At 42.8% G+C, this 26,377-nt stretch overlaps 2 protein-coding genes and 1 long non-coding RNA gene across 3 annotated transcripts; 2 read left to right on the forward strand and 1 right to left on the reverse strand.

The window, feature by feature from the left end:
* On the forward strand, window positions 850-13,730 carry CCDC174 (coiled-coil domain containing 174). Its single transcript, XM_021409426.1, has 11 exons — window positions 850-1,481; window positions 1,988-2,092; window positions 2,885-2,985; window positions 4,260-4,318; window positions 5,456-5,636; window positions 7,552-7,647; window positions 8,904-9,040; window positions 9,439-9,533; window positions 9,742-9,889; window positions 10,933-11,070; window positions 11,391-13,730. The coding sequence occupies exons 1-11, from the start codon at window positions 1,440-1,442 to the stop codon at window positions 12,302-12,304; spliced, it is 2,016 nt and encodes a 671-aa protein (XP_021265101.1). The 5' UTR covers window positions 850-1,439; the 3' UTR covers window positions 12,305-13,730.
* LOC110404768 lies at window positions 12,798-21,759 on the reverse strand. The gene is made up of 5 exons (XR_002442481.1): window positions 21,621-21,759; window positions 21,491-21,546; window positions 19,376-19,463; window positions 15,696-17,186; window positions 12,798-12,812 (listed from the first exon to the last, which is right to left on the reverse strand). It is a non-coding gene; the product is annotated as an uncharacterized LOC110404768 (long non-coding RNA).
* CCDC51 (coiled-coil domain containing 51) lies at window positions 21,718-26,377 on the forward strand. Its single transcript, XM_021409427.1, has 5 exons — window positions 21,718-21,838; window positions 22,760-23,001; window positions 23,133-23,479; window positions 23,774-23,938; window positions 25,507-26,377. The coding sequence occupies exons 3-5, from the start codon at window positions 23,162-23,164 to the stop codon at window positions 26,281-26,283; spliced, it is 1,260 nt and encodes a 419-aa protein (XP_021265102.1). The 5' UTR covers window positions 21,718-21,838; window positions 22,760-23,001; window positions 23,133-23,161; the 3' UTR covers window positions 26,284-26,377.

The raw sequence follows: 26,377 nt of genomic DNA on the forward strand, positions 1-26,377 counted from the left end.
AAGAAGTCAAGATTTCTTAAAATGTTTTTGCATCTGCAGTTCCAGGAGGAGATACAGGTCCAAGTCTGACTATCAGCTCTTCAGGAACACTTCACATTATGAGAGTCTCAACATAAAGAGGCTCCTGAGCTCCTGAAAGTACTCAACACCTACCGCACTGGCAGCCCAGAGGGATAAACAAGCAAGTCCTATCACTGTAATGTGAAGTACAAGCAACACGAGGAAGAATCCATGAACTTCAAGGGGGAAAAGATAAAAGTCAGAACTTACTAAATCAGAAACAAGCCTGGGCTGAGTTTGGGCTGGTTTTTTTCTTCTCAGTATTGTCACTAGGTGAGCTTTGAAAAGGCCACTTAACATACAATTTGTTGGAGTGAGATTTAACTAGAACAGCACAGATGTTTTTATTCCTTTGTCCTATTTTTCAGCAGCACTCATGTCTCATCTTCCACTGCAAATTAAAACAGGAAACCTTGTCACTCTAACATGACCTACACGTCTCTGTATCTGTTGTCTCCCATAATTTCCACTTATTTTAAGAAACCAGAAGGAAATCAGCTTCACTAAGGCCACAACAAATTGGTTTTTCTGAACTCCCTCTTTAATGCTCAGGGGCATACAGGTGTGACTTCTTTAGCTACCAAGTACCTGTATCAGTAATTTGCAATTCTGTGCCCATGAACTATTCAAGCACAGGCCTGATACGACTTTCCAAACACAAAAGCAACACATTTCAAAAAGCCAAAGAACTGCATCTGACACTTCCATCAGCTGTCACATAGCCAAGCAACAACATCAGAGCACTGTATATTTTTCCACTTTATTGAAGACAAGTGAAAGGCAGTTTCCTCTTGTAACTCTGGATAATTATGATCTGAATCACTCCGAAATTAAAACATATCAGCCAATCCTTTTATCTCACAGAAAGAATAAAGCAGATAACGAGCTACCCGGGGAAAGCACAGCAGCGAGCCCCCGGGATCAGCCTCCGCTCATCTGCGAGGCTCCAGCCTGTGCAGGCGGCTTTGTATTGCGGCGTTACGGACCGGGCTCAGTCCTGCAGAGCTCATTAACTCTCATCCCTCGACACCGACCCACGAGAACCAACGACAACCACAGCACTTCTGCTCAGCACAGGCTTAATCAAGCAAGGCAGCTGTTACGGGGCTAACTCCCTCTCCAAACAGCATTCCGCCCTCCAGCAGTCACTCATCAACTAAACCAGGACTGAACTAACTTCTGCTGTACAACCCCGCCCCAGCCCTTCCCCGCGTAGCCCCAAACTCAGCACCGACGCCACGAGGACTCCGCCCTCCCCAGCACGGCGGGGGGGAGGGGCCCGCCTGCTCGCACGAGCGCTGCCGTAACAGCGCCGCACTTTACGGCCTCGCCGCAAAGCAGGGACGGAAGCGGCCGGCTGCCGAGGAGCGCAGGGCGCCATGGACCGGAGGAAGAAGCCGCTGGACGTGGCCGCCTCCTCGGTGAGCGAGCAAGCTCTGCCGCGACTGGGAAGCAGAGAAAGGGAGGGGTAGCCTCCGCAGAAGCGCCTGTCGCTCGGCTTAAAAGCGGGGCTGCGAGGCCCGGCCAGGCAGCGCGCTGCTCGGGCTCCTTGCTGGGCCCTGCGCCCGCGGTGCGCTCGGATGAGCCAGGGCCGCTTACAGGCGGCACCCAGCCTCGCTAGGCGCGAATTCTCATCGCGTCCTGGTGCGCTGCTAAAATGAGGGCACGGGAGGGAAACGTCTGTTTGTGGCCCGGCCCGTGCAGAGGGCTCTGTCGTGGGAGGTGCCCGCGGAGCTCCGCTTGCCGCGTGTGTGCTGCAAGCTTAGCGACGACCTTCTCCATCACTTCCCTGCTTCTAAGGTCCACATACAACTGCAGTTAAATACTGGCGTAGCTGTAATAGCAGATTGCTTTACTGGAAGTAGTTATTCGTTTGTATAGTAGCTGATGGTTGGCAATGTGTTTGTTTCTTTCGCTGATGATGTAGTTGGTAGATCTCAAAGCAGAGCTCTTCCGAAAACAAGAAGAATTCAAGAAGGAAAAGCTACTGAAAGATGCTGGCATCTTCGCAAAGCCCAAACCCACTAATAAGGTAGAAATATTCTTCTGTTTTTGTCATTCTTTCTCCTTAAACTAAGGCAGTTTGTACGCATTTAAATCTTAATAAATGTTTGGAGCTGTCTTGCCATTCAGTTCTTCACAATGAGGGTGCTGTGATTTGTCAGTACATTTCCAGATGTGAGTATTGTGCACAGCAGAAAACCCCTCCCTAGGCCCATCTAAATCTTTGGCATTTCATTTCCTTAGGGAGCCAAAGCTTCTGTACTGACAGAGAAAAGTGTTTCTTGTTCACTTCAGGAGTTTATTTGCTTCCCTGAAGGAAGGAAGGTGATAGATTCATCCAGAATCAGTGAGCTTTCCCAATAAGTGCCGTGCTGCGTGCTCCTCTGTAGCACAGTGTCTCGTGATGAGCACACCATTCTCTCACTCATTTTACTCTTTACTGTGCGTTTCCTATTTGTTCTGTAGCTTCCTAGGAGCAGAGTTACCATACTTCAAGGTTGTGTTACACTGTAACCAGAAAAGCTGTATTTGTAGTCTGAAATGAATGTAGGGGATAATGTGAACAGTTCCTAGCTTTGTTATTACTTTAGTTATTCATTACTTTTTCTATAACAACTTTGCCAGAATAGATTTTGTCTGATATGTATTTCCTTTTGCTTCTCAGCCTGTGTCATTTTAGGATGTACTTGCTATGTTCTACAGCACAGCAGGTGTAGTCTCAAGTCAGATGTGTTTAAGAGCTTTTAAAAAAGCCTTTCATGGTTGAGTAATCTTTATCACGTCACTATTTCATTTGTTGTTGCAAAATTGTGTTCTGCAGAAACCAAGCATCTGGACCAAACAGAACACAGGAGTTGCAAAACGAGCTGAGAAAGATGTTGAGCAGAAGGCAGAAGAGGATCAAACCCTAGATCAATCAAGGTAACTCTTAGGCTCTGTAAGAAAGGAACGTTTTGTAGAATTTGTTTTTCAGTACTTAAAACACAGAGAAATTACACGCATTTTGGATGAACAGTTCTTATCAGACCAACAGGTAAGACCAGCATCAGTCCATCCATGCCATGGATGTACAGGCTGCATTGAAGTGGTCTTATGCTCTGGAGACATTTGTCCTTGTGTTATCACAGCTATCTGAATGCATCAGGCTGCTGAGTTTTGAGTGCCATCTTTAGAAGCGACATCCCGGGCAGCAATGCAGCAGAAGTCACATTACAAACTGTTTCTTGGTCTTGACAGGAGATGGTTTGCTGTTTTGTAATTTTGACTTGTTCTCTAAATGCTTGTATAATAAAGTATATGGTGATGCAATGCTATAATGTGACAGAAAGTACAGCAGTAGCAGTGGGGTGGTACAATCCTAGGCTGCAGCAAATGAGGACAAGCCCAAATGCAGCAGCTGTGGACACAGAAACAAAAGGAAGAAAACCTGCTTACCGTTAGTAGGCCTCCAGCAGGCAGGGATCTCCAGAGAGATCCCCTCACCTCCATTGCCTGCCCTTAAATGAGGTCTGGGAAGGGGTGGATCCTGGCTCCACCCCTTCTGGTCACTCAAGTGCATTGCATTGCATGCACCTGAGCTCAATCACTCAATGAAATGCTCAAGCTGTGACTTGGCATTTCTGCTACAGATGAAAATGCAATTTATAATCAACGTGCTGTTTTTTTCAAAGTGGATTCTAGCACTTCAGAATTGGTTTCTGCCATTCCAGAAGTCAGCTAAAATTTTCTCTTCAGTTTCTAAGAAAAAAATTCATGTTATATCCTTTTTAAATTTTTCTTTTTCTTTTTCTTTTTCTTTTTTTTTTTTTTTTTTTTTTTTTGTAAAACAGTTTTTCAGTATCTTATACCTGCAAGTAGTATTCTAGTATTTATCTGACTGACCATACTAGAAAGGTAGAGGTAGAATACTAGTGACTTCATAGCCCTGTCTTCTCAGTAAATTACACTGAAGATTAACTCTATAACTTCAGTTATAATTTCAAATTATTTTCATATAAACTCTGGAACTGGATAGGTGTTTCTTCAGAAATGTCAGTTAAGATTTAAAACAACAAAAAAAAAAGGTATTACTCAGCTTCTAGTAAATACTTCAAGCATTCCTAGTACTACAGTCCTCTTTTACCTAAGCATAAACGGTTCATTTTGAACAGTGTTTGGAATTGGTGAGATTACAGTTTAGTTTGTCTGTTTCTCAGGAAGAAACTTGAAGAGAAAGCCAAGCTGTATGAGAAGATGACAAAAGGCGATTTCCCAGGTGAACAAAGCTAATCTAAAATAAGCAGTTATACATACATGTTTATAAATACTATAGGTATAAATAAATGCTCATTTTAATTTAAAATTAATTTGAATTAGTAAACATTGTAAAAAATAATAATTATTATAATGATAGTCTATGTAGTATATTTAAAAATACAGATATAAGCTTGTTTCCAAAATTCACCCTGCAAGTTGGCTTTTCTCGCTATCTAGTGGCTTGCAGCAGCTGCACTATACATTCACTGCTTGTCTTCTTACATGGGAAATTTTTTTGGAGCCGTTATGCAAAGCGATTGACACAGGTTATTTTGCTATCAGAAACGAATGTAAGTACTAGAAAGTATAAAATTACTTTTTGAAGGACAGTCTGTCCTAGTAAAGCACCGTGAGCTTGTTTCATTCAGTCAGTCATTAAGTGGGTGGAAGATATTCTGGTTTTTCAATATAGAATCTTAGAGGAAAAAAAAAATTATTCTCCATTATACAGTCTTTGCATTTCATTGCTGTTTTTCTATCCTGCATTCAAATTCTTATGCTTTATGAAGAGAAGAAAAGCAATGTCTGATGCAGATAATAGGGTTAGAGGATTCTAATCTGGCCCTTTCTTTTTTCACATATTCAGTCACTTGCAAGAAATAACTATTAGACCAGAATCCCAATCTCCTTGCACTTAACATCTGATGTTTTCTTTACTGGTGCCCAGCTTTGCTACATGTGACATCACCGCTTTTCTCCACTTTTCAAAAAAGTACTCTAGTGGCTGCTTACTGCCAGCATAGGAAACGCTGAGCATCATGTAACTGAGCTGCTGTAACAAACCCTCCATTTTTGAAATAACTAATGAGTGTAGAATATTTCAGTGTGAAGTGATACCTTTTCTGTATTCCACACATAAACAATGGCTTTTTAAAAGCACAACAGTTATATTCACAAATAGAGGCTATTGTTATGGAGCCAGCTTACAGCGCCAAGTCGGTTTGGCCCTAAGTGAGATGTAGGCATTCCCCAGTGGTGTGGTGAGGCCGTTGCTGGCGGCTGGAGAGGTGATTGCAGCTGTGATGGATCTATTGATTTTTGCGTTGAGTTCTGTTCTCCTCATGGTTCTTCTCTGCAAATTGATTTTCTGCCTTAGATGAAGAAACCGAAGATTTGTACCTAGTGGATTTCACTCAGAAGATCATAGACAAACAGCGAGAAGTACAGGAACTGTATCAGAGCGAAGCTGCTAGAAAGACTTCAGAAAAAGAGACAGATGATGAGGAAATTCTTCCAGAAACAGAAATACCGCCACCAGAGGACCCAGATGAGGAATGGTTGGTACTGCTGAGTGGGCTGCTAAGGCTTGGCAATTGCATGAGAAAAGAATTCTGCTCCATGGAACACACGGAGTGACAGCTGCTTTGCTGGGTTTTTGTTGGTTTGGTTTTGGTTAATACTACACAAGGAGAAGAGGTGGTTCTTCCTGTTTCATGTCTTAATGGAAGACAATGCTTTGTGCTACTTCCCACATAGGCAACGGTACAATAGAATCCACCTTCAGGATTTTGAGAAATACCAGTGAGGGAAAGGTACTACAAGGAGGTGTGCTGCAGTGTCCTCTCTTATTTTCTATCGTAGCCTATGGGAGTTCTGATTGCGTTATTACTCGTATTTTTTTATTCTTTGGTGTCTTGCATTGAAATGTATTTTTGCAAAACATTTTTTAAATTACATCGCTCTTCTCTAGCGTGGGATTTTCAAAATGAGCAGTTATTTTTGTTGTGTGGCCTCTTAAAAGAGAGAAACAGACCAAAAAAAACCCATGATTTTCCAGCATTTCTTCCAGTGTCTAACTGCAGCATTCCAAGTAGCTTTCGACCATTTTCTGTTACATTCCCATTACTGTTTTTTCAACAAAGATATTAGGATTAATTACGAAACCAATCTGACTAGACATTTTCTTTACCAACATGGGAAGAATGCTTATGGAACAAAGATTTTAATTGTGGTAATCAGTTAAAACAGCAATAAACAATACAAAAAAGAGCACTCCAGCTCTCCAGCCTATTAGGCCACAATAAGATTTGCAGTATAATTTTCCAGAATAAACTAGGAGAGTGCATCCAGGCAAGGTACCAGAAAACTGCTAGGCTGAAAGGGCAGATAATACCTATTGCTACTAGTATACAGAAATTCGAGATAGAACCATCTGTGATCCAGTGATGAACTCAAACTGCTCTGTGCTCTCATCACAGTAAGGGGACAGAAATCTCAAGCAATACATTCTGCTGCTCACGTGGTGCTTCTCTGTCACGGCCTACAGCTCACTTCAGTGGCATACGTTATTATATTGTTGATCTCAGTGAGGCCATATTCTAATGAAAAATATTTGGGTGCTGGCATAATTAATGCTAATTAATCTTCATCTGTAGTTATATCTTTACTGCAGAGAATGCAAGCTATGGTTTCTTTTTCTGCTGATGTTAATAATAAAAAAGGGCTCTGGATATTCATAGAGATGATGTAAAAGAGGTAAATTACTGAAAGTACAGATGTCTATAAGTTTGGCTTGGGGAAACTAGTTGCCAATCCTACGCTTTCAGCTGCAGTGTTATGTCTTTAACCTGGGATAATAGAAACAGCGTGATGCCGGATAACTTTTAGCAGTACTGAACAATAAGTACAGCTCCTTGTCAGCTTTGTTGACAACTGTAAATTAAGGGTTCAGTATTATAAACAGTTGCCTAAGAAGCATGATATGTGCTTCAGAGGAACACTTTGCTTGCGTTTCAGTCAGCCTTTGTTGTGCATGTTGAATGAACACTATAAAGCTCTTCTAAATGGGCTTTAGACTGATAATTGAAGTATATTGTAGCAGTTTCATATCTGCAAGAAGTCAGTGCTGAGTTATTATTATCACCCTGGGAAGTAAGTACTAGAATCAGTTTTATTTTGGTGTGACAATTAGATGACATTTTAACTTCTGAGCATTTCTTTACATCGCATCTACATTATTATCAAAGTAAATAGATGGCTCAAAGGAAGACTGAGTAAATGTCTCTGGTAAAACTGTCATGTGGCCTGTTCAGAATGTAGCCTTGTGAGTCTGTTAATTGAAAGGTAGAAGAAACTGTCATATATAGAGAGTCTGAGAGATGTCAGATACTTTTTGGAAAGCGTCACTGCTTCCGCTGTCTGTAAGCCTGCAAGCAGAAGTTTTGTGCGAAATATCCTTTGCTTTCGTTACAGGGTTGATTATGTTGATTCCTTGGGCCGATCTAGACGCTGTATGAAGAAGGATTTGCCAAGTATACTTAAAATGGATCAGGAACTTCAAGGGAAAAGGTATTACCCGTTCTCAATCCAGAGTTGTTGAATCTGCTTTCTCTAGGCTTACTTTAGGCCAGCTTCTGCTGGTTTCTACCTTGTGCCTTAAGAAACAGCCAGAGTAGCTACAGAGAAATTGTACACGACAATGGTTTTATCAACGTTTTCTGTTATAAATTCAGACAGTATGCTAAATATTCCTTGGCAGCTGATCATTTGAATTATGTGGCTGGTGCACTGTTTTTAAATTGCAAGAGAATAGAGGCTATGGATATGAAATAAAAGCACAAATGAAATTTTTAATAACCATGCTTCTGTAGCTTGTAGAGAAAAGTTCTAATAAACAGATGCAGCAATCTCTCAGATACCTGATCCATCTTTTACAACTGTGGTCCATGTAAGCTCATAGTGTTTTATTATAGCTTCCAGAAAATGCCAGAGAAGTGATTCCTGGTTCTCTTTAACCTGAAACCTGTTCACAGTCCTTTAGCAAATCCAACTTTGTCAGATCTCCATTTGTTTGATCTTGCTTTTCTGTTAAACAGCAGTTTAACTGGTTTTTGATTTTTTTTTTTCCTATTAAAATTATTCTGGCAGCACTGAGAATTGTTTTCAGAACGTAGTCTAAAGGTACCTCAGCAGAGCCTCTGCTGTTGCTGAAGTGAAAATGCTTTCACACCAGCAACTTATTAGTGGTTTTTAAAAACAGAATATGAATGTTTTGAAATTGCAATCTCTGGATTGATATGGATGACCATCAATCAGCAAAGCTTGCTTTAGCTAGATAGAGAGAAATCCTGCTGCTTCCCTTTGGAAAACAAAAATATTTCCCATGCTGGGTACTAATTGACTTCTAGGGTCAATGGCTGGCTTTGTGCTATTTCAAATGGCTTTCATTTTCTTACTCCAAATCTGAAATATTTATATATGTATTTGCTAACATCCAAACACGTGACAATAAGAGTGAACATTTAACATTTCGTCACCCATTCTGTGTTTGATTAAGGTTTGATAAAGCCTCTGAGAAAGGATAGAATTTTGCTTAAGTGTTATTTTAATAACATGTTCTGCTAGTACCTTGCTTCAGAAATGTGTCACACTCATCATTGTTTTATCTGTAAGTGGTGCCTGCTGTGATCTGTTCTGTAAAAACTGCAAGAGTGGATTAGACCCAATAATAATTTAATGTCACTGTTTGTTACCGTGGAACCAATAACTTTGCTCTACACTCCCTAATTCCCCCTGCTTTTCTTTGTTTGTTTTTCTTTAATTAGACTAGATCCTGATGGGAACACACTGTTATCTGAAGATATGAAAAGAGAACTTCAGAGGCAGCAGTGGGAAAAAGAAGAAGAAGAAGCCCTCCGAAAACCCATGGGGCCCATACATTATGAGGACATTCGAGAAAATGGTACGCTTCATGCTTTGTATCACTCATCTTCACACAGAGATTCATTTTAGAGGAAGCAAGGGAAAGGTATTTCTTGTTGCCCACGTGGCAAACTTTACGTATATGTTAAACCACGTTTGTAGTAACTATTCGAGCCACTAGGATCTGACAGATCTTCTAGATCTGTTTTTCAGTAAATTGCATTTTTCTCAAATGTATTTTTCAAATTCGATTACATTCCCCAGTTTTCTCCTTCAGGAGGCTTCACTTCGCACGTCATCTAACTAAGCCTATTTTAGACATAAAAAATAGAGTGGTGTATGTTGTAATGCAGAGCCTGAAAGCAGGGCATGCAGTGCCTGTATGCTGTCAGTAAACTGAGGATAACTTAACTTTATTGAGACTTTTTTTCTTTTCAGAGGCCAGACAGCTTGGTGTTGGTTACTTTGCCTTTTCTCGTGACCAAGATCTTAGGCATAAACAACGGGCAACACTGGATATGCTAAGAGAGCAGGTATGAGAGCATCCTGACTTGGTCATTTGGGGTTTCTTTGTGTCTTGCTCTCAGTGATGCCTGCATTTGATTCCAAAAAATTGTGCCTTCTTTTCCCTGTTGAAACATGGTACCTGATGATATTGCTTTCAGTTGTTCAGCAAAGGAAGATATGTAGTTGATTGTAGTAACACAGGAATGTTAATTCATGTTTTTCTTTACTGTTAAGACACTGGATCAAAGAACTAAACGTGAACAGTTAAAAGAGAAAAGGAAGGCAGCTCTAGAATCAAGGCTGTCTAAACTTCGAGCACGGAAGGTGAAGAAGTTAAGGGAAGAAGGATTAGAAGAAGAGGCAGAAAAACTGGAGAACGGAGGTATGAATAGCTGCCTTTGTCAGATCAGGAGTTGCTGTTTCATCTTGTACCTGACCAGTGTGCAGGCATACTCCAACCAATGTAGGCTTGGACATTTAAGATATAGATATTATGTATATACAGTTAGTATAACTTAGAATCATGAGAGTTCATATAACTATGTGAAGATATAAAATCATGCCAGAAATAGCTTGATAATGCAGGGAGAAATGTGGTATGTCATGTGTAGACTGATTCTTTTTGAATTCATGCCTGACAGCAGGAGTTGTGCAGCTTAATGAAACGTGCTGAAGTCAGAGTTGCTGAAATTGTACCGGTTGATTTTTAAAATAAGCAAGAATAATATTAGCAAGTTGATTTTGATATCATGTAATATATAGTCTCAGGAGTTTCACTACAGTCTGGAAGTTGGATGTGCAGCTGGCTTTCAGGATTTGAGATGATGAGTTTGAGTTCTCATCCCACCTCTGCATTGTCTCCCCTGTGACACTACTAGTCGCTCGTCCTGTCTTTCACTGTAGCTAGTGTTTAACTTGTCACAAGTCCAGCCCAGCGATTAACTGTGAGGCGTTCTGGAAATGATGACCGGTGATGTGCTGCTGCTGTTACTGTTTTTCAGAAGGAAAAGAATGCAAGTTTTCCTCTCCAGGATTGCTGAAGTGGAGATACATGCTTACGTTCTTTTCAACAATTCTCTAGCCTCAGTATAACGCTCAGCGCATTCCTTTTGGGGTTATTAAGCAACTGATTTTTCAGTAGTCCTTGGATACAACTAGAAAACTCAAGAAGTATGCTGCCTGATTATCTGGCTTACCCGTTAACTTTTCTGAACTAACTTGAAAAATTAAAAAAGAAAATAAACACCTCCCTGCTAGGATTCATTTCATGGCTGGAATGAAATTAGATAGCTACTGTAAGCTCTCTATATACTATGTATATAGCTCATATCCATATAGCTATTGCTTGCTATTCTGCCTATGAAATTCATTTAGGAGGTTGTATCCTATCACTAACAAAAAACATTCTCTCTTTCTGCAAAGTAGAGGTGAAAGACACTACTGCTCCAGTACAAGCTGAACCTGAAGTTCCAAGAGCAAGTAGAAAGGTAGAGGTTGTCATCCAGGAGAGAAGAGATACAAAGCCTGGCGTGCCTTATGTCCGCGAGTGGGATAAAGGCAAAGGTAAGGAAAGAAAGGGTAAACAAAATTCCTCACTCTCTTGATGCTTTTCTCCTTACAGTTTCATACATTTTTTTTGTATATTTTTACCAGAGCAGTGAGAGTTCCGCTCTGTTTTGCTACATTGGACAAATACATAATCTACTGTATTAAAATTTTCTAATTCAGTTCTTACTGAAGTTGTGTTAGCCAGCAGTATAGCACTGGGTGAAAAGTAACTTCAGATGGCTTTAAGCAGCTGCATCTCCTGGGTTTGTTCCTTTGTTCCCTCTTTTCTCACTGAAACCAGTATCTTAAGCTACTATTTTCCCTTGTTCTAACAGAGTTGATGTTTGGACAATGGTCGAAGAAACAGGAAGAACTCAGAGATGAGCGAGATCCAGAATTTGCGCCACCTTCCGATTACTTTGTGGGACAAAAGAAAGATAATTACAGCAGCCAGAATTTGAACAGTCCTGAAACCTTCTCTGGAAAAACGGAACCAGAAATATCAGAGGACCAAAAGGAGTTATCGGCGCAGGGCAGTACCCGCAGAGCTGAAGTTGTGCCACCATCTGTGCAAGCGTACAGCAACAGTGTTCAAGGTGGGTCGGCGCCAGCAGAGGCTTCTGGCAGCGATGCTGAAGATGGATCAACATCAGCAGAGACTGACAGCAGCGATGAGCAGGACGGGCTGCCGCCGCCACACCCCTACATGTGCGGTGCTCAGAATGTGCTGCCATCGATGCCGGCTTATGGCTACGGCGCTCCGCATATGATGCCACCAATGCAGCCTTATGGCTACGGCGCTCCGCATATGATGCCACCAATGCAACCTTATGGCTATGGCGCTCCGCACATGATGCCACCAATGCAACCTTACGGCTATGGAGCTCCAAATGTGCCATTTTCAATGCCCGCTTATGGCTACGGCACCCAGGATGTGCCACCACCAATGCAGGCCTGTGACTGCAGCGCTCAACATGTGCCACCACCAATGCAGGCCTGCGACTGCAGCACTCAGGATGCACCACAGTCATCAGAGCAGGCCTGTGACTGCAGCTCTCAGGATGCGCCGCAGCCGGTGCAGGCCTGCGACTGCAGCACTCAGCATGCACCACAATCAGAGCAGGCCTGCGACTGCAGCACTCAGGACGCACCTCCTCCAGGGCAGACATGCAGTGGTGACACTCAAAATCAGGAACCACTTTACCAAAGTTTAGATGATATGCTGTCTTATTACAGACAAGTGACTTGAACTGAGCAAAATAATAAACAAGAACCATAATTTAAAGGTCTGGAGTAGAATTATCTTCTGAGCAAGAATGTTTTCCTACGTCTGGGAAAAAGAAGTTTCTGTAAGTAGATCAAAATAAATCTGCTGGAGAACTAAGCTACCTTACTTCACAGCTGTTCTTTTACCCTGTCTGTTGGTTTTTTTTCCTCCTCTTTATTAAAATTATGTGGGTTTTTTTGTCACTGCTTAATTAGTTTAGTGCACATTTTTATTTACTACTTATGCCTGAACTTTGGGGTATAGCTTCTGGTTTGGAGGTACTGTGGGTTCAGTAATATCTATAGAAACAGTATTGAAATGGCAGTCCTGTTGCGAAATACAACAAGGTTTCAAGAAATTCGTTACCTACTTCATCACCTGGCTTCAGGGACAGAAGGTGCAGAATATCAGCTAGCGAGCAGTTGTGGAGAGTACTCCCCGTGGTCATAATGCCTTCAGAGCTCCTGAGGCCTGTATCTAACCTGTAACTCTGTGAAGCAGATCAGAGTTGGAGTGGGCACTACGGAAATCAACAAATGACAGTAAGTCTAAGAATAAATGCTTCACTGAATTAGAAGCCTTGACACCTGCAATTACTGTCTTACTGGTGTAGAAGATGCTCTCTTCATTGTTCAAGTACATTCTTGCATCATTCTATTATATTTAAGGCTTTATCTAATACTTATTTTTCCTGAAATCTGTGTATTGCAGTGGTGATACATAAAAGCAGGCTAACCTATACCAAACAGCTTTTATTGCAGAATCTCAGTAAATGACAGGAATATGTAGCAACCATTTGGAACATTTGGAATTGTGAAGGCAATTTAGATACCTCCCATTTGTATTTTAAAAGCTCATAAAAGGATAAAAACTAGAAAAGTTGGTTAGAATGGGCAGTTGCATAGTTTCTGTAAAGTTAAATGACAGTGATGTCGAAGTGGAGAACACTTGAGCCAAACAGTTTATGGGCAAAGACACAGAGATAACACGGTGCTCCCATGGAACCTCAGCCTGCTCTGTGTATTCAGTGTCTGCCAACTATGTTTTAACCTCAGCTATTAAACACGCTTTTATTTCTCCTTTTTCTAATATTGCTGACGGGACGAATACCGCCCCACACAAGCACCAGTGGGACCATTTTAAAGGTGCAGAATTCCACAGTCCGGTATTGTTACCGGAAGGCTGAGGGACTGGAGCTTGATGATAACTTGGGGTTTCTGTTTCTCCAAACAGACCTAGAATTGAAGGGGAGAGTAACACAATGGCAACGTCCACTGTAAAGACATTAAAGCTTTGTAGTGGTTCCTGCTGCTGCTGTCCTGCACATAGCTGGGCAGCGCCAGCATTAGAGTTTATACTTCTTTCTTTCCGTGAAACTCTTCAGAATGAATAAAGAACATGAAAAATAGTAATGACTGTATACTAATGACTAAAAGGAAGAGGTCATAAATCTGTCTTTTTACCAAATATAACAGCACCAACACACCGTTTTTTTTTTTTTCCTCTTTAGTTTGGTACAGTCTCAGGTTAGTCACTATCCATGAGGTGGCACTCTAATCTTACAAATTTGCTCTAAGAAATCCTGCCCCTAGGTACCTATTTTCTGCTACGTGTTCTGTAGTAATGCTGAAGTAGTCTCTGATTCTGATCTCAGGAGGGATTTTTCAAATACTGTGTCACCTCACGTTTAATTCTAAGTTTAAAATAGTTGCACCGTGCTTTAGCAGCTTTCTTCCATAAGGATAAGTTATCATAACAATTTCAGACAGAAAATTGGCTTAAATTTTTTGCACATTGATTGAAGACAACAATAGAAACAAAGTGGAAGTTTTACGTTTTTAAGTCATTGTGTCTGTACAGTTCTGTTAGATGTGCACATAATTGTGGGATTGCTTGTCAGAATTAACCGTATTTGAATAGAAGAAAAGCATTTTAGGGATGTTAGAGAAGCTTCACGTTTAAGACCTCACATAAATCAGTAAGTGGGTATGATTCAGAGTAGGGTGTGAGTTCAGTTCTAAGCAAATAACTCCAAAGAGTGGGCAAAGCATTTTAAATCATTAGAGCATGACTGGAATTCATTATAGCAATCATATTCTTTAGTAGGTTGCCATATAAACAATATTTGCATTTATTCTACTACTATTTTAATCTTTGGCATTCCTTTCCTGCTGCCCTCTGGGCTTTGTTTTCTCTCTGCCCTTCAGACCGGGGGTAACTTTATGTACGTGTATGATTTCAGGGCCATACAGTCTTTGCATTAGTGTAACACTGACCTGCAGCTGTGCTAAGGAACGAATGTCATTTATAACACAGCATTATGTAGAAACGTAACATTCAAAGTTTTCCTTTGCCAGCTTTATTTCCATAGCCTGATATTAAACACAGGAGGACTCTTGGCCAGGAAGGCAGTTCAGTGTCTACATTAAACTAAAGCCTGCTGAGAGCAGTTCTCACACAGCAGCAGTCTGTCACTTTGCCATTTGGTCTCCTTCCCTCTTGTCTTGCTTTTTGGATGAAACACTTGTGCGTGTTCTCTCATGCTGTGGAGCACACATTTCTGTTCACTCTTTATTTCACTCAGGACCACCTAGGTAACTTTACTGTGATAAGCAATCGCATTCATTTCATTTAGTAATTCTTGGATCAAACAAGTGCTTACTGATACACCACCAAGGTCACATTCCTCTTCCAGATCTTGAGGAGGTTGTCTCCCATTCCCTCTTCCCTCTCACTTTAGCCATCCCTCCAAGATACCTACTTTGACGCCAAAGGAAAAAGGGGGGTGCACTTGGGCTGTTTTTAAAGATCTGCTGCCATACGCCAACCTATGACCGATGTAAGTAACCTACCAAACCAGTTACCCTGCATAAAAAAGAATTCTGCTTGTAATTTCAACCCTCTTTTCATCTAGCACTCTGCTCAAGGTCATTTAGCATATTTCAGAGGTTTATGCTGTCAGTACAACTGTGATTCACACTGGTGAGCATCTTCCTCGCTCTTGCCTCATTTCTTTGGTTTACTGTTTCTCTCTCAAACACTTGCAACCATAACTTTACCTCCTTTTCTGCATTGTTTCTATGTGCCTTTTGTGTGCACCTAGGGTTTTGCTTTTCAGCAAGAGCAAACATTACCCTGTTGAAAATGAACAGATAAGTAAAATAAACAATGTAGCCCTGCGTGAAGTAGACTGCTCCTCCGTTATAACTTGTTTCCTGGAACTCTTCCTCACCTTCAGAGGTGTTTACTAACCCCTTTTCAATTGTTTAGTGTTAATTGTGCCAGTCTTCACACTCAGAATTCAATTTGTAGCGGGCATTTTTGTTTTCATGTGTCGCTTTTAAATATAGCTAAAATAAAAAGGCTTACTTACCAAAGATGGGGGAAAACTGTCAGCACAGAAAGCAAACTGCATGGGGAAGGTTGTTTCCCCTCATTAGCATACAGCTTCACTTCCAGTGTTCTTGTACAGAAAACGTGAGGCTTCAGGGAAGTGTTTGTTTCCTAGAAGAGTCATTTTCACTTGTACAGGACTGAGGAATGTGAATAATAATGAAAATGGTGAAAACAGTGCTGTTGGTGTTGGGTTTGGACAAGCTTGTCCATATCATACTGCAGGAGCAACTGTGCTTTTGGAGCTTCAAATGCAGTATGCACTGAGGGCAGCCTGGATTCTCTTCTGACGCTGCATTAGGTTACTGTGAGCTTTAAACCCTTGCTCTGGTTTCAGCTGAGGAGCTGTCTGAACTAAATCCCATCTAAGGAGATAACGGACATCCCCAGCAGCGTTGAAGATGTCTCAAAACAGATAGGAACTATGTAAATTTGAAATATCCTTTCTCATGATTGCACTGGGAGTTTCAGCCATATTTTCTTCATCTGTTGTAGGAAATTTTGAGGGCTACAAGTGTCCACCTGCAAACAAAATCTGAAGCAAGCCTGTTATCCTGCTAGCAGCTTTGTTCTTTACTTGCTCAGCTTCTCCTAGCACTTTGAATTTGCAGGGCAGTTCATCTGTGCGTCCCAGCCTCTAATCGCGCGGGATGGATTTTCACGGCCCGGCCATCAGCGTTTTGCTGTCGTGTAAGCTATTTCCCTGAGGTGGGCGCTGCGCTGTGAGGGGGAGGCAGCAGGGCACACCTCACGGCCACACCGCCCCCTCAGCGCAAGGCGGGAGCCAGCTGGGCGGGAAAAGCTGCTGCAGGAGAGCGCATGCGCAGTGCGGCGCCCGCGCTCTGCCCGCAGCCCAGCAGGCGGCAGCCCCTTAAGGCAGGAGGAGCATTGCGCATGCGCCAGCAACCCTCTTGCAGCTGGAGAGGAGCGCCCTGCGGACGTAACCAATGCGCATCCTCACGCGTGGCGGCCCGCAGGAGGGCACCGCGCACGCGCAAGATAGCGACGAGCGAGGGCGTGTGACCGCAGGGCGGCGCCATAGCACCGCGAGCAGGGGGAAGGCGCGCACCTCCTCCGGGCAGCGCCACCACAGAGAGGTGCGGAGTGGGCGCGGTGCTGGCGGAGTCGTAGGGAACCCGTAGGAGCGGGCAGCGGCAGCATGACGCGATCCGTTCACACAAACCTTCCAGCTCCTGTCAGAGCGTACGTTGGTACAGCCCTGTCTTGGACAGCTGCAACTAAACCTGAGCATCCAGATTAACCTTTTCACAACAAAACCTACAGTAAAGAGAGAAAATATAACCTCTTAACAAAAAAGTTTTATTCCGACTAAACAAAATGTACAATGCTTCCCAAGTGCTAGTGAGTTTTCTTGATGTTCTGAAGGCTGCGGATCCATTGAGTGACTTGAACGCGTCTCACCCCGCAGCCTGGAGCTACTTTTTGCCAGACTTCTTTATTCCACCGCTGGCTGCCAAAAGAAACACCACCACTGGTCAGACATCAGTTACAGAGCCGAGTTACAGCTTGAAACCCCCCAGGCTGCCCGTACAACTCGCAGCCCCGCTGCTGCGCTGCTTCTGCATGTGCTGCTCTCCTGTTTGGGATCTTACATGCTTTACTCTGAACAAATAATGTTAGAAACCAAAGTCCCTCCTGGAACTAAATACGCCCAAAAATTTACAAAAGCATGAAATACTTCAACGTTAATTATTTCTTATACAACAGGAGTACAGCCTGATCAAATCAAATCTAAGGCTGAAGCAATAAAAGCATCAGTATTTCTACAACAAGCAGGACCCCGTTTGGGACTGAAGGCCCAGTGAAGCAGGTACCAGAATTACGAGGGCACCTGTTCTCTGCACTCCCTATTACTGAAGCCAGTGAAGCGGTGCGAAACAACACAACATATTAACATGGCATCGAGTGCAGCACTTTTTGTAAATGCTGCTTGGTTTTGTTTCACAGCACGTGTTACACCTGACCAGTGGAAAGGAGAAAATGACAGTAAGGGCTGATAGCCAACAGCAGATTTTGCACCGTAATATAACAATTCTAACAGCGTTGCCTTGCTGAGGCTCTTGGGCATAGTCTAGCTCCCACAGCAGTGTAATCGCTGTCAGCTCTGGCAAGCATTGGACAAGAACTAGGTGACTGACATTCACTCAAGAAAAAGGAAGAGTGGTAACAGCACGACAGAGTGATCCAGATGTGCAGAGGTACTCACACCTGAAGTGCCCGATGCAGAAAAAGTTTAAGATAGTAAGGACAGAAGAAAAGCTCGGGGAATTTTTTTGCATGTCTGTAATGCCAAAGACATTCTGCAAGTCCCACACCCAGCTTATTTTTTTGTAAGCAGATAAATCATAGCAGCTAGATCCATTTGAGATAAGCAGACAATACATACCCCAAGTCGGTGGGACTGGATTGCGTTCCGCCCCAAGAGCACAAACTCAAATATGAAGTTGCAAAACTGCTGGCTAAGATTTGTAACTTATCATTACAGCCACCGTGTCAGAGGACTTTTCTATGTCTTATTCTTCTTTGCTGGTGATCTGCCAGCATAACTCCCAGGTGCAGAAAGAGTTCTGGGATGAAACTAGAGAACTAAGGACCAGTGAGACTAACCTTGATCTCTGGCAAGATAATAGTCTGTAATAAAGGGAAATGGATAAATGTAGTCTCGTGAAAGTTAGTAGGACTTCTGTAAACGATAAATCCTTACTCACTGCCCAGCTGGAACTCTGTGCCATTAAGTGTATGGATAAGCTGATTCCAGGTGATTTCATATTTTCAAACAGCAAAGGTAGTCTGTGAAACTAAGTTGCTTTGGGATTGCTGGGAAGGTCCTTCTAGGACCTCTCAAGATTGAAAGTTTGCGAAAGAATAAGAAGCAAAGGGTAAAGTTTAAAGGTCATTGTAGAATGGAGAAGGGATTGGCCACATTAATGGATGACATACAAAATAAACTAAAGGGAACAGGCAGGATGTACCCTTTAATACCCCTAATACAATCCCTGCAAAGGATAGGAGTGTACAAGGTGAGTGGATGGACAGTATTAACGGTATTTCCTCCTGCCATAGTCCAAAATATAGAACAGGCTGAGTGAACCATCAAAATGCAGCCTACAAAATTTCTTATTTGACACAGCATACTTTACATTCACTTAAGCAAGAGCACTGAAACCAGACTTATTTCCAGTCACAATTTTTTTGGTGGCTTCCCCCCCCCCCCCCCTTTCCATCAATGTTCTGCTAAATTCATCCTCTAAGAAACCAAGTAATGGAATTGTTAAAATTTCAGAACTGTGGCAAAGTCCACATTTCTTAATACACCTGGAAGGAAAAGGATGGTATGCTAAAATAAGAGCAGGAATCTTGCTGCACCATCCCACTAGAACAGTTTATCATGCCTGGCACGCAGTTATACCTCCTAAACCAAAAAATGCATCAGTAATTTGGAGGTTAAATTGCACGGTAAAAATAATAATAATAAATAGCCTCTGTTTGTTACTTATCATCTGCAGCAGCCATCAGCCTCCCAGTGTATGCTGAATAACTTAGAGGTACATCTCTTTTTATGTTTGTCAAGTAAAAACATTAAACTTTTGAAGCCAGCAAGCCCCTTGATTTTTCCTATCAGCATGGCGCCTCACTTACCGAGGGGCCCTTTTCCAGCAGCCTTTGCTTTCATCTCCTCAAGTTTCTTTTGCTCCTCCTTCTGCTTTTGTTTAAATGCCAGATCTGTCTAAAGAAAAGAACAACAGTGTGTGTTAACGTCTCCTCCCCCAAAAAGTTGGAAAACAACTGAAAGCAATGAGAAACAAACGTAATGTTCCAACAGCAATCAAAACCTAGCAGACTAAGCTGGTGTAAGATGGCTCAGTGCTACTAAATAAGCAAAATCTTCCAGAACTACGACAAAGGGTGTTGTTTGGGGTTGGTTTTTTTTTGCTGTACCACAACACAGAGATTGACTGAACTTTTACTTTGTGTGTTTGATCTTTTGGAAATTAAAAAAGTATCACCTCCCACAGCATCACTTCATTCTGCCCTCTGAATGATGTTTGCATTAAAGCCATTAATTTCTACTGATGCTGTGAATCTAGCGCAAAAGCACAATAAATCTTGGACAGTTCAGGACACGAGAAACAAAGGTTGCTTTTACCTAAAAAAGCATAACTTTAAAAAAAATCCTTCCATATACATCACCATTATTCACTTTTTAATGCATTTGTATTAATTCTGAGAAATATAATAAGACTGCTGGCAGACTTCACAGGGAAGCCAGCCATTGCACATCCTGCTGGAACATCCTCTGGAATTCAAGAGATATGCTCTGTTTCTTACATACACACTCTTCATAGATAACATGATTGAAAGGGACTATGGGATTTTTCCTTGGCCCTCAGGATTTTGACAGTCCTCACCAGTCCAATCCATGGCTCAACTTCCTTAAAACCAGAAACTTTTCTTTGAGCTAAAGCTTCCCTTGCTACAATGTAAGCCAGTTACTTCCCCTTTTTTTCCCCAGAGAAACCTTGTTTCTCTCTCCAGGTTTTTCACCTTCTGTTTTTTTTCTGCAGACCAATGTGCCTTCCCCAGTAAATCAGTCCCCCCTTTTTCTTCTTAAGCAACTGATACTCACATGTACTACATTGCTGTGCTGACAGAAAAGAATTATTACTGCATTACATCTGCCACACAATACTTTGTTTATATGGATTGTATGATTTTGTTTTGCAACACCTAATTTTGCTGCTTCCTGTTTAGCATATAATCCATCTCAAACCCCTTCACGAGGAACCTGAAGTTTACCACTCATACTCCCTGTATTTCACAAGCTCATTATTCTTTCCAAAGAAAGGGCCTTTGCATACGCACTTAATTAAATAAGCCCTCCTCCTTTTTCCCCCTCCCAAACTTTCTACAATCTGTTCATATTACTTTGACTAATCTTGTCCTTCAACAGCCTGCAGCCCCCCCTAAATTTTCTGTTTTCTACAAAGAGCGCAAAGGCAGAACTGTCAGTAATTAGTCAACCAGCCAACCAAGGCAATAATCAAAATATTAGTCTAATATTAGAATCAATATAGAATCATAAAATCATTACCATTAAGATCAACTAGGCCAACCATCAGCTATCATTCAGCCACCATTAGTTAGACAAAATCTTGCAAAACCCCACTCGTTAGGTCCTTGCAATTGACGCTGCATTGTTTGTAATTGCTTTTGGAGTGCAATGTTGCCACAGTTCACCTCCATCACTCACTGTGCCTTGTCCCTGCTTGGCTTATGGCAGTGTTACCAGGAACCTGGTACTCGCTGTTATTCTCTCCACGCACACAGCACTGCCTGCCTACAGAACGGTTTCCTTTGTCTGTCCATTTTACTAAAATTCATACTGACTAGTTTTTACATTAACGTAGAGGTTGAAAGTTCTTTAAAGGTTCTAACGTTTTTACAACCATAAAGCTTATTTATAAAGCCATGGATTGATTTTTCCTTTTTCAAAGAGGCATATTTATCTTTTTCAGTCACCGGTGCCTCCCACATCCTCTTCGTTTCCCACAACTAACAGCTTACACCTCCACCCTGAGCCCTCATGCCCACGGATCTGCAGCAGGAGGCTCACGTACATCTCCAACATATTTCCCTAGCGGACCGTCCGAGGTTTCCGTGCCCGTTCTCACAGCCCACAGCACGCCTAGCTCCGCTGCGGGAGCTCGGTCTGAGGAAAGATGCTCGCCTGGCCTCCAGCCCCCACCGCCCTACCTCATCTAGGTCCTTCGTCTGCTTCTTCGGCTGCTTCAGCGGCTTCTTCTTGCCGCCTGCAAAGAGAGGGGGCGGTGAGAAGCGAGGAAGAAGCACAACCGCTGCCTGCAGCCCCCGGGCCCGGCCTTACCCTCTCGGCCCGACATGATGCCAGCTCCGCTCCGCACCGCTCCGCACCGCTTCCGCCTGACCCCACGCGGCCACCGTAGCACTTCCGCCAACCCCCCCCCACTTCCTCTGTTCCTACTTCCGCTTCCGGCGCCGCGCCCCGGCCCTGCAGGCAGGAGCGGGAGTGGGCGCGGGCGGGGCGCTCCGTGAGGGGCTGCCCGGAGGCTGCTGCCAAGCGAGGTAGGGCCCCGCAGCCGGGCTCGTCCGCCGCAGCGGTAGCGCGGAGCGGAGCGGTGTTAATGTCCTCAGGGCCGGGCAGGGAAGCGCGCGTTCCTTGCGCTGGAGGACGCGGCGGTGTCGGGGCACGGGGCGGGAGTGCCGCCGGGAGGACGGCGCTGCTCCGTCGCCGTGGGTGTGATAAGCTGCGGTACTCTGTGTATAAACAAGTGGTGAGGCTGCTGCTGCTGCTCCGTGCTGCGCGTACCGAACTAGATATGAATGGGCCCTCAGGAGGAGCAGCCAGATTAAGAAGAACTCATTGCGAATATCTTCCACGGTGGAAACCCTGTCTGTGTCTGCGCACGTGTCGCTATCAGCCAGCTAAAATTAGCATGGGTAACTGTTGCTAAATGAACAAAGCAGAGAAACTGCAGTAATTCTCAAGGTTTCCTGTACGCTCCATGTGTTTTTTAGTATTGTTTTGGTCGAAACCTGACACAGGCTTGCCCAAACTTCATACAACTTCATTGAGATTTTGCGGATTTATGTAATCTTCAGAGGAACATGCTAAGCAGAAAATAAAAACCTTTTTACTCATCAGCACTGGTATTAAGCAGCAGCCAGTGCTTCTACAGGGTAGACTAGAATTGTAAAACTCATTTAAAAAGGCAGCCATAACTGTGTGCTCACTGCCTGATGTCTGAGTGTTTGGCTCTCCCTCATAGTTTATTTTGCAGGCAGGCTCTCGGAAAAACCCATGCTCAGTTTAGCACTGCTGTGTTTTCTCTCTGCCTTTTATGTATTTGCCTTTCTACTCTTCAGCGCTTCGTATATCTGTGGAGTGTGAGATACAGGGAATGATCAAGCCCCATTTCTTTACCTTTTCAAGCTTTTTTTTTTTTTTAATGCCTCTTTCTCATTTCTTTTTCTGTTCTTTTCCAGGATTGTTAGCACCTGTGATATTGTATGCCAAGCTCAAATGTGAAAGTGCAAAGCAAACTTTCGTATGGCAATCACATCTGTGCTGAAGCATTATATTACTCCGCAGCTACTCCTGCTGGTATCTGTACACAGTCACTATGCAATGAGTTAACTGAGAAGCATGGGAGGAGTGCTCAAGTGCAGCAGAAAAGCAGGAATCTGTGGCAGAGCTGTACTTTGCTGAAAACTGGAAAGTTTCCTGTGTAAGTCATGGTGTAAATCTAGGAATGGTTTATCCATCCTTGAATTTTATTGTCTTTTTGGCATGCGTGTTTCATTTTAAGAGGTATCTACCACTCACAGTTCAATAACTTTTTTTTTTCTTTTCTTGTAGCACTTTTCTTCAGTGATTGAAAACAAGACATGGGGCCAATGAAGTATAAATCAAGCGTGTCGTCAGTGTCCTGTGGGTTGCAGTATCACCATTCTTTGATAAAGTGGAGTCAAAAAATGAATGTGCACTTAGTGCGGACTTACTGTTCATCTGGACCCAAGAGGCCCGAAGCCAAGTCAGCGATGGAAACGGCCGTGGGCGTTCTGAATCGGGTGGCAGAGGCTGGGACCGCCGTGGGGAGAAACTCCCTGCAGAAAATATCTGCAACTGGCAAGAACTGGTGGGACAAATACGAAGAGTTTGTTGGGCTTAATGAAGTTCGGGAGGCTCAGGGAAAAGTGACAGAGGTAAATGTGGAGATAACGTAAAAAATAAAATTGAAAATTGCTACTTAAGCAGTTATGAACACTGGCTGTGAGGCTAAAAAAGAGCCTCCGAGGAGAAACATGTCTTTTTTTCTGCTTTCACTGGCTGTGCAGATACTGTGACTGAGTTCTAGTCTAGTAATCTCAGTACATGTAGCACATCCTCTATGTTGTAATGAATTGTGTTGCTTTTGTTTTCCTCCCTGAAATACATATGACTAGCAATTTACATCTACCTGGTGATAAGTCTCTAAAACAAATCATCTCTCTTCTCAGGCTGAAAATGTCTTTATGATAGCTCGAGGGATAGTACGGCAGGCTCGTGAAAACGTAGAAGCCCAGCAGATAAAGCTGAAGGAAGTTCGGGACCGCTTGGACAGGGTCTCTCGGGATGACACCCAGTATTTAGAACTGGCTACACTGGAACACAGGTTGCTGCAGGTAATTTTCTGGTATTTGAGTGCTGGCAAATATGGTGAAAACATACGTGCTTTGCTTCTGTCATTAGTGACTGGTTTTGCAGATGTGCTTTAGTATATAAGTGCAGTAATTGGAGTTAATTTTTATGATACTCGTTTTAATTAATGTGGATGATTTGATCTGATGTGGAAATCGTGTTCATCTTACAACAAGGTAGTGCATTTGGAGACAAAAGCTGAAAAACATAGAACATTGTTTGAGTGGTGACAGGTGCATGTAAAAAAAAAAGATGGGATTCAACCAATTAGTCTTCCTTGTCATAAGAGATGTACATTTCTGGTTGTGAAGCCATCAAAACTCCCATCTCCCTTCCATCTGGCTGCAGCACCCACATAGTTTACTGCGGCCTCTGTCAGAGAGCAGTAAGAGCAAGGCTGCTCCACAAAGGAGGACAAGCAAGATGATGAGGCTAAGCAGAGCACGGGCAGGGGTGGTGTCCTGCACCAGCAGGGTGCAGTCCTCCAGCTCCTCACCTGGAGGAGCCAAGCAGGGCTGACAATAGGAGCACATTCATCCACAGTCCGTCAGTCACGGATAAAGGCACAGTAGCAGCCAAAGTCAAGCCAGAAATCCAAGTGAAACTGCAGGAAACAGGCCTGGAAAGTGGCACATCTATAGCAGAGCTCAGGCAAGTAGTTGCTATGCCTGAGCTTAAATGGATCTTCTGAATCAATGAGCAGAGCAGCAGCAAAGAACTAAAAAGAGCTGTCCAAATTACAGATCAGGTCTGTGTAGGAGAGATTTCAAGAGCAGAGCTCTGCATCGCTATGAAGAAAGGTAGAACTAAAGTCATCACTGTGTGGTGGTACTGCCATCTTACAAAAGAAATGCATGCTCAGAAGGCTGAGATAATTTGGGGAATACAGGTAACTGACAGACAGGTTCGCTACTGTGAAAAAACAGTTCTTCCTTTGCTAAAAGGGCAGAATTTTACTGCAGAAAAATAACCATGAAGTTTCCACTCTTTCGCTGAAATAAACTGGCTTACAAAAGGAACTGCCATGCCGAAGCCAGCAGGGGCAGAAAAAGAAGATGCATGTCTTTGAACAGGGGAAGAAAGCGAAGGCAGAGAAATGAGAAGTGTATGTGATCATGAGATGAGCCTTTCCAGGACGTCCTTTTCAGAACTATTTTCGGTTCCTGGTTTAAGGAGATTACAACTGAGATGGAGAAGTGGGGTAGAGGTGGTGTTTGGAGAAGTAGGCAGAGCCAGAAAAAGCTTTCTTTATGCGGGGAGAAAAGCTGCCCATTCATAGCACTTTTCTATCATCACCATGTGACAGATTATTCTCTAGACAGTCTTCAAATGTAATTCTTGATGATCTTTTCCATTTCTTAGTTTCGACTTGAACTGATGTCTCACCAGTTTAAGTAGGATTAATAAATGAATCACACACATTTAAAGGAAAATCTATGAAACAATTTATGAAACAGAACTGATGGATGCACTTCTTTCTTTTTTCTTTTTTTTATAATCTGAAGTTATAAAATTATATAGCTTCTCCTTCCAATCACTGTGTTTCTTGCAGGAAGAGAAGAGGTACCGAGCTGCCTACTTAAATGCAGAAGAATCTGAGCGAGAAAAATTTTCTCTCTTCTCTGCGGCTGTAAGGGAAAGCCATGAGAAAGAGCGGACGAGAGCTGAAAAAACAAAGAACTGGTCTATTATTGGTTCTGTACTGGGAGCCATTATAGGTGTTCTTGGTTCCACGTATGTTAATCGAGTAAGGCTGCAGGAACTGAAAGTCTTGGTGCTCGAAGCGCAGAAGGGCCCAATAAATCTGCAGGAAGCCATCAAAGAACAGGCTTCCACCTACTACTTGCAGCAGAAGGATCTCGGTGATGTCATAGCAGACCTGAAAAACATTCTGCAAACAAGGACGTCGCAGGGAATAAAAGAAGGGGTTGTATTGGCAAGAGAAGACAAGAGTGACTCCGTAAAAATAGATTCTCTTTTAATTCCTCTGAAAGAACAGCTTAACTACACTAAACAAGTCAGTTCATGTCTCGGGAGTTTACAGCAGCAGTTCACCCGTCTGCAGGAAGGAATAGCACAAATAGTTTCTGAGGTACAGAGTGTTAAAGTTGCGGTTCATTCTAGACCTATGGAAAGAGTCACGGCCAGGTCCGCAGTGGAGAGTAAGGGCCAGGCTTCTGCTGTGAGAGATGTGATTTTAGAGCTGTGTGATACAGAGCGGAGACTGGAATCACAAATCAAGAGAAATTCTATTTACAGCACTGCACTGACCTGTACCGTGTTTGCTGTTAGTCTACCAGTACTCTATATTTTACTTAAAGGGAACTGATCTCTAATGAATTGCCATCATTGACTAGATTAATAAAAGTAAACTTGCACTGTGCGTAGACTACAACTCCAAATAAATTTGTGCTTGCATTTCT

Source organism: Numida meleagris, chromosome 11 (genome assembly GCF_002078875.1).
Source record: "Numida meleagris isolate 19003 breed g44 Domestic line chromosome 11, NumMel1.0, whole genome shotgun sequence".
NCBI classification, from domain to species: Eukaryota; Metazoa; Chordata; class Aves; order Galliformes; family Numididae; genus Numida; species Numida meleagris.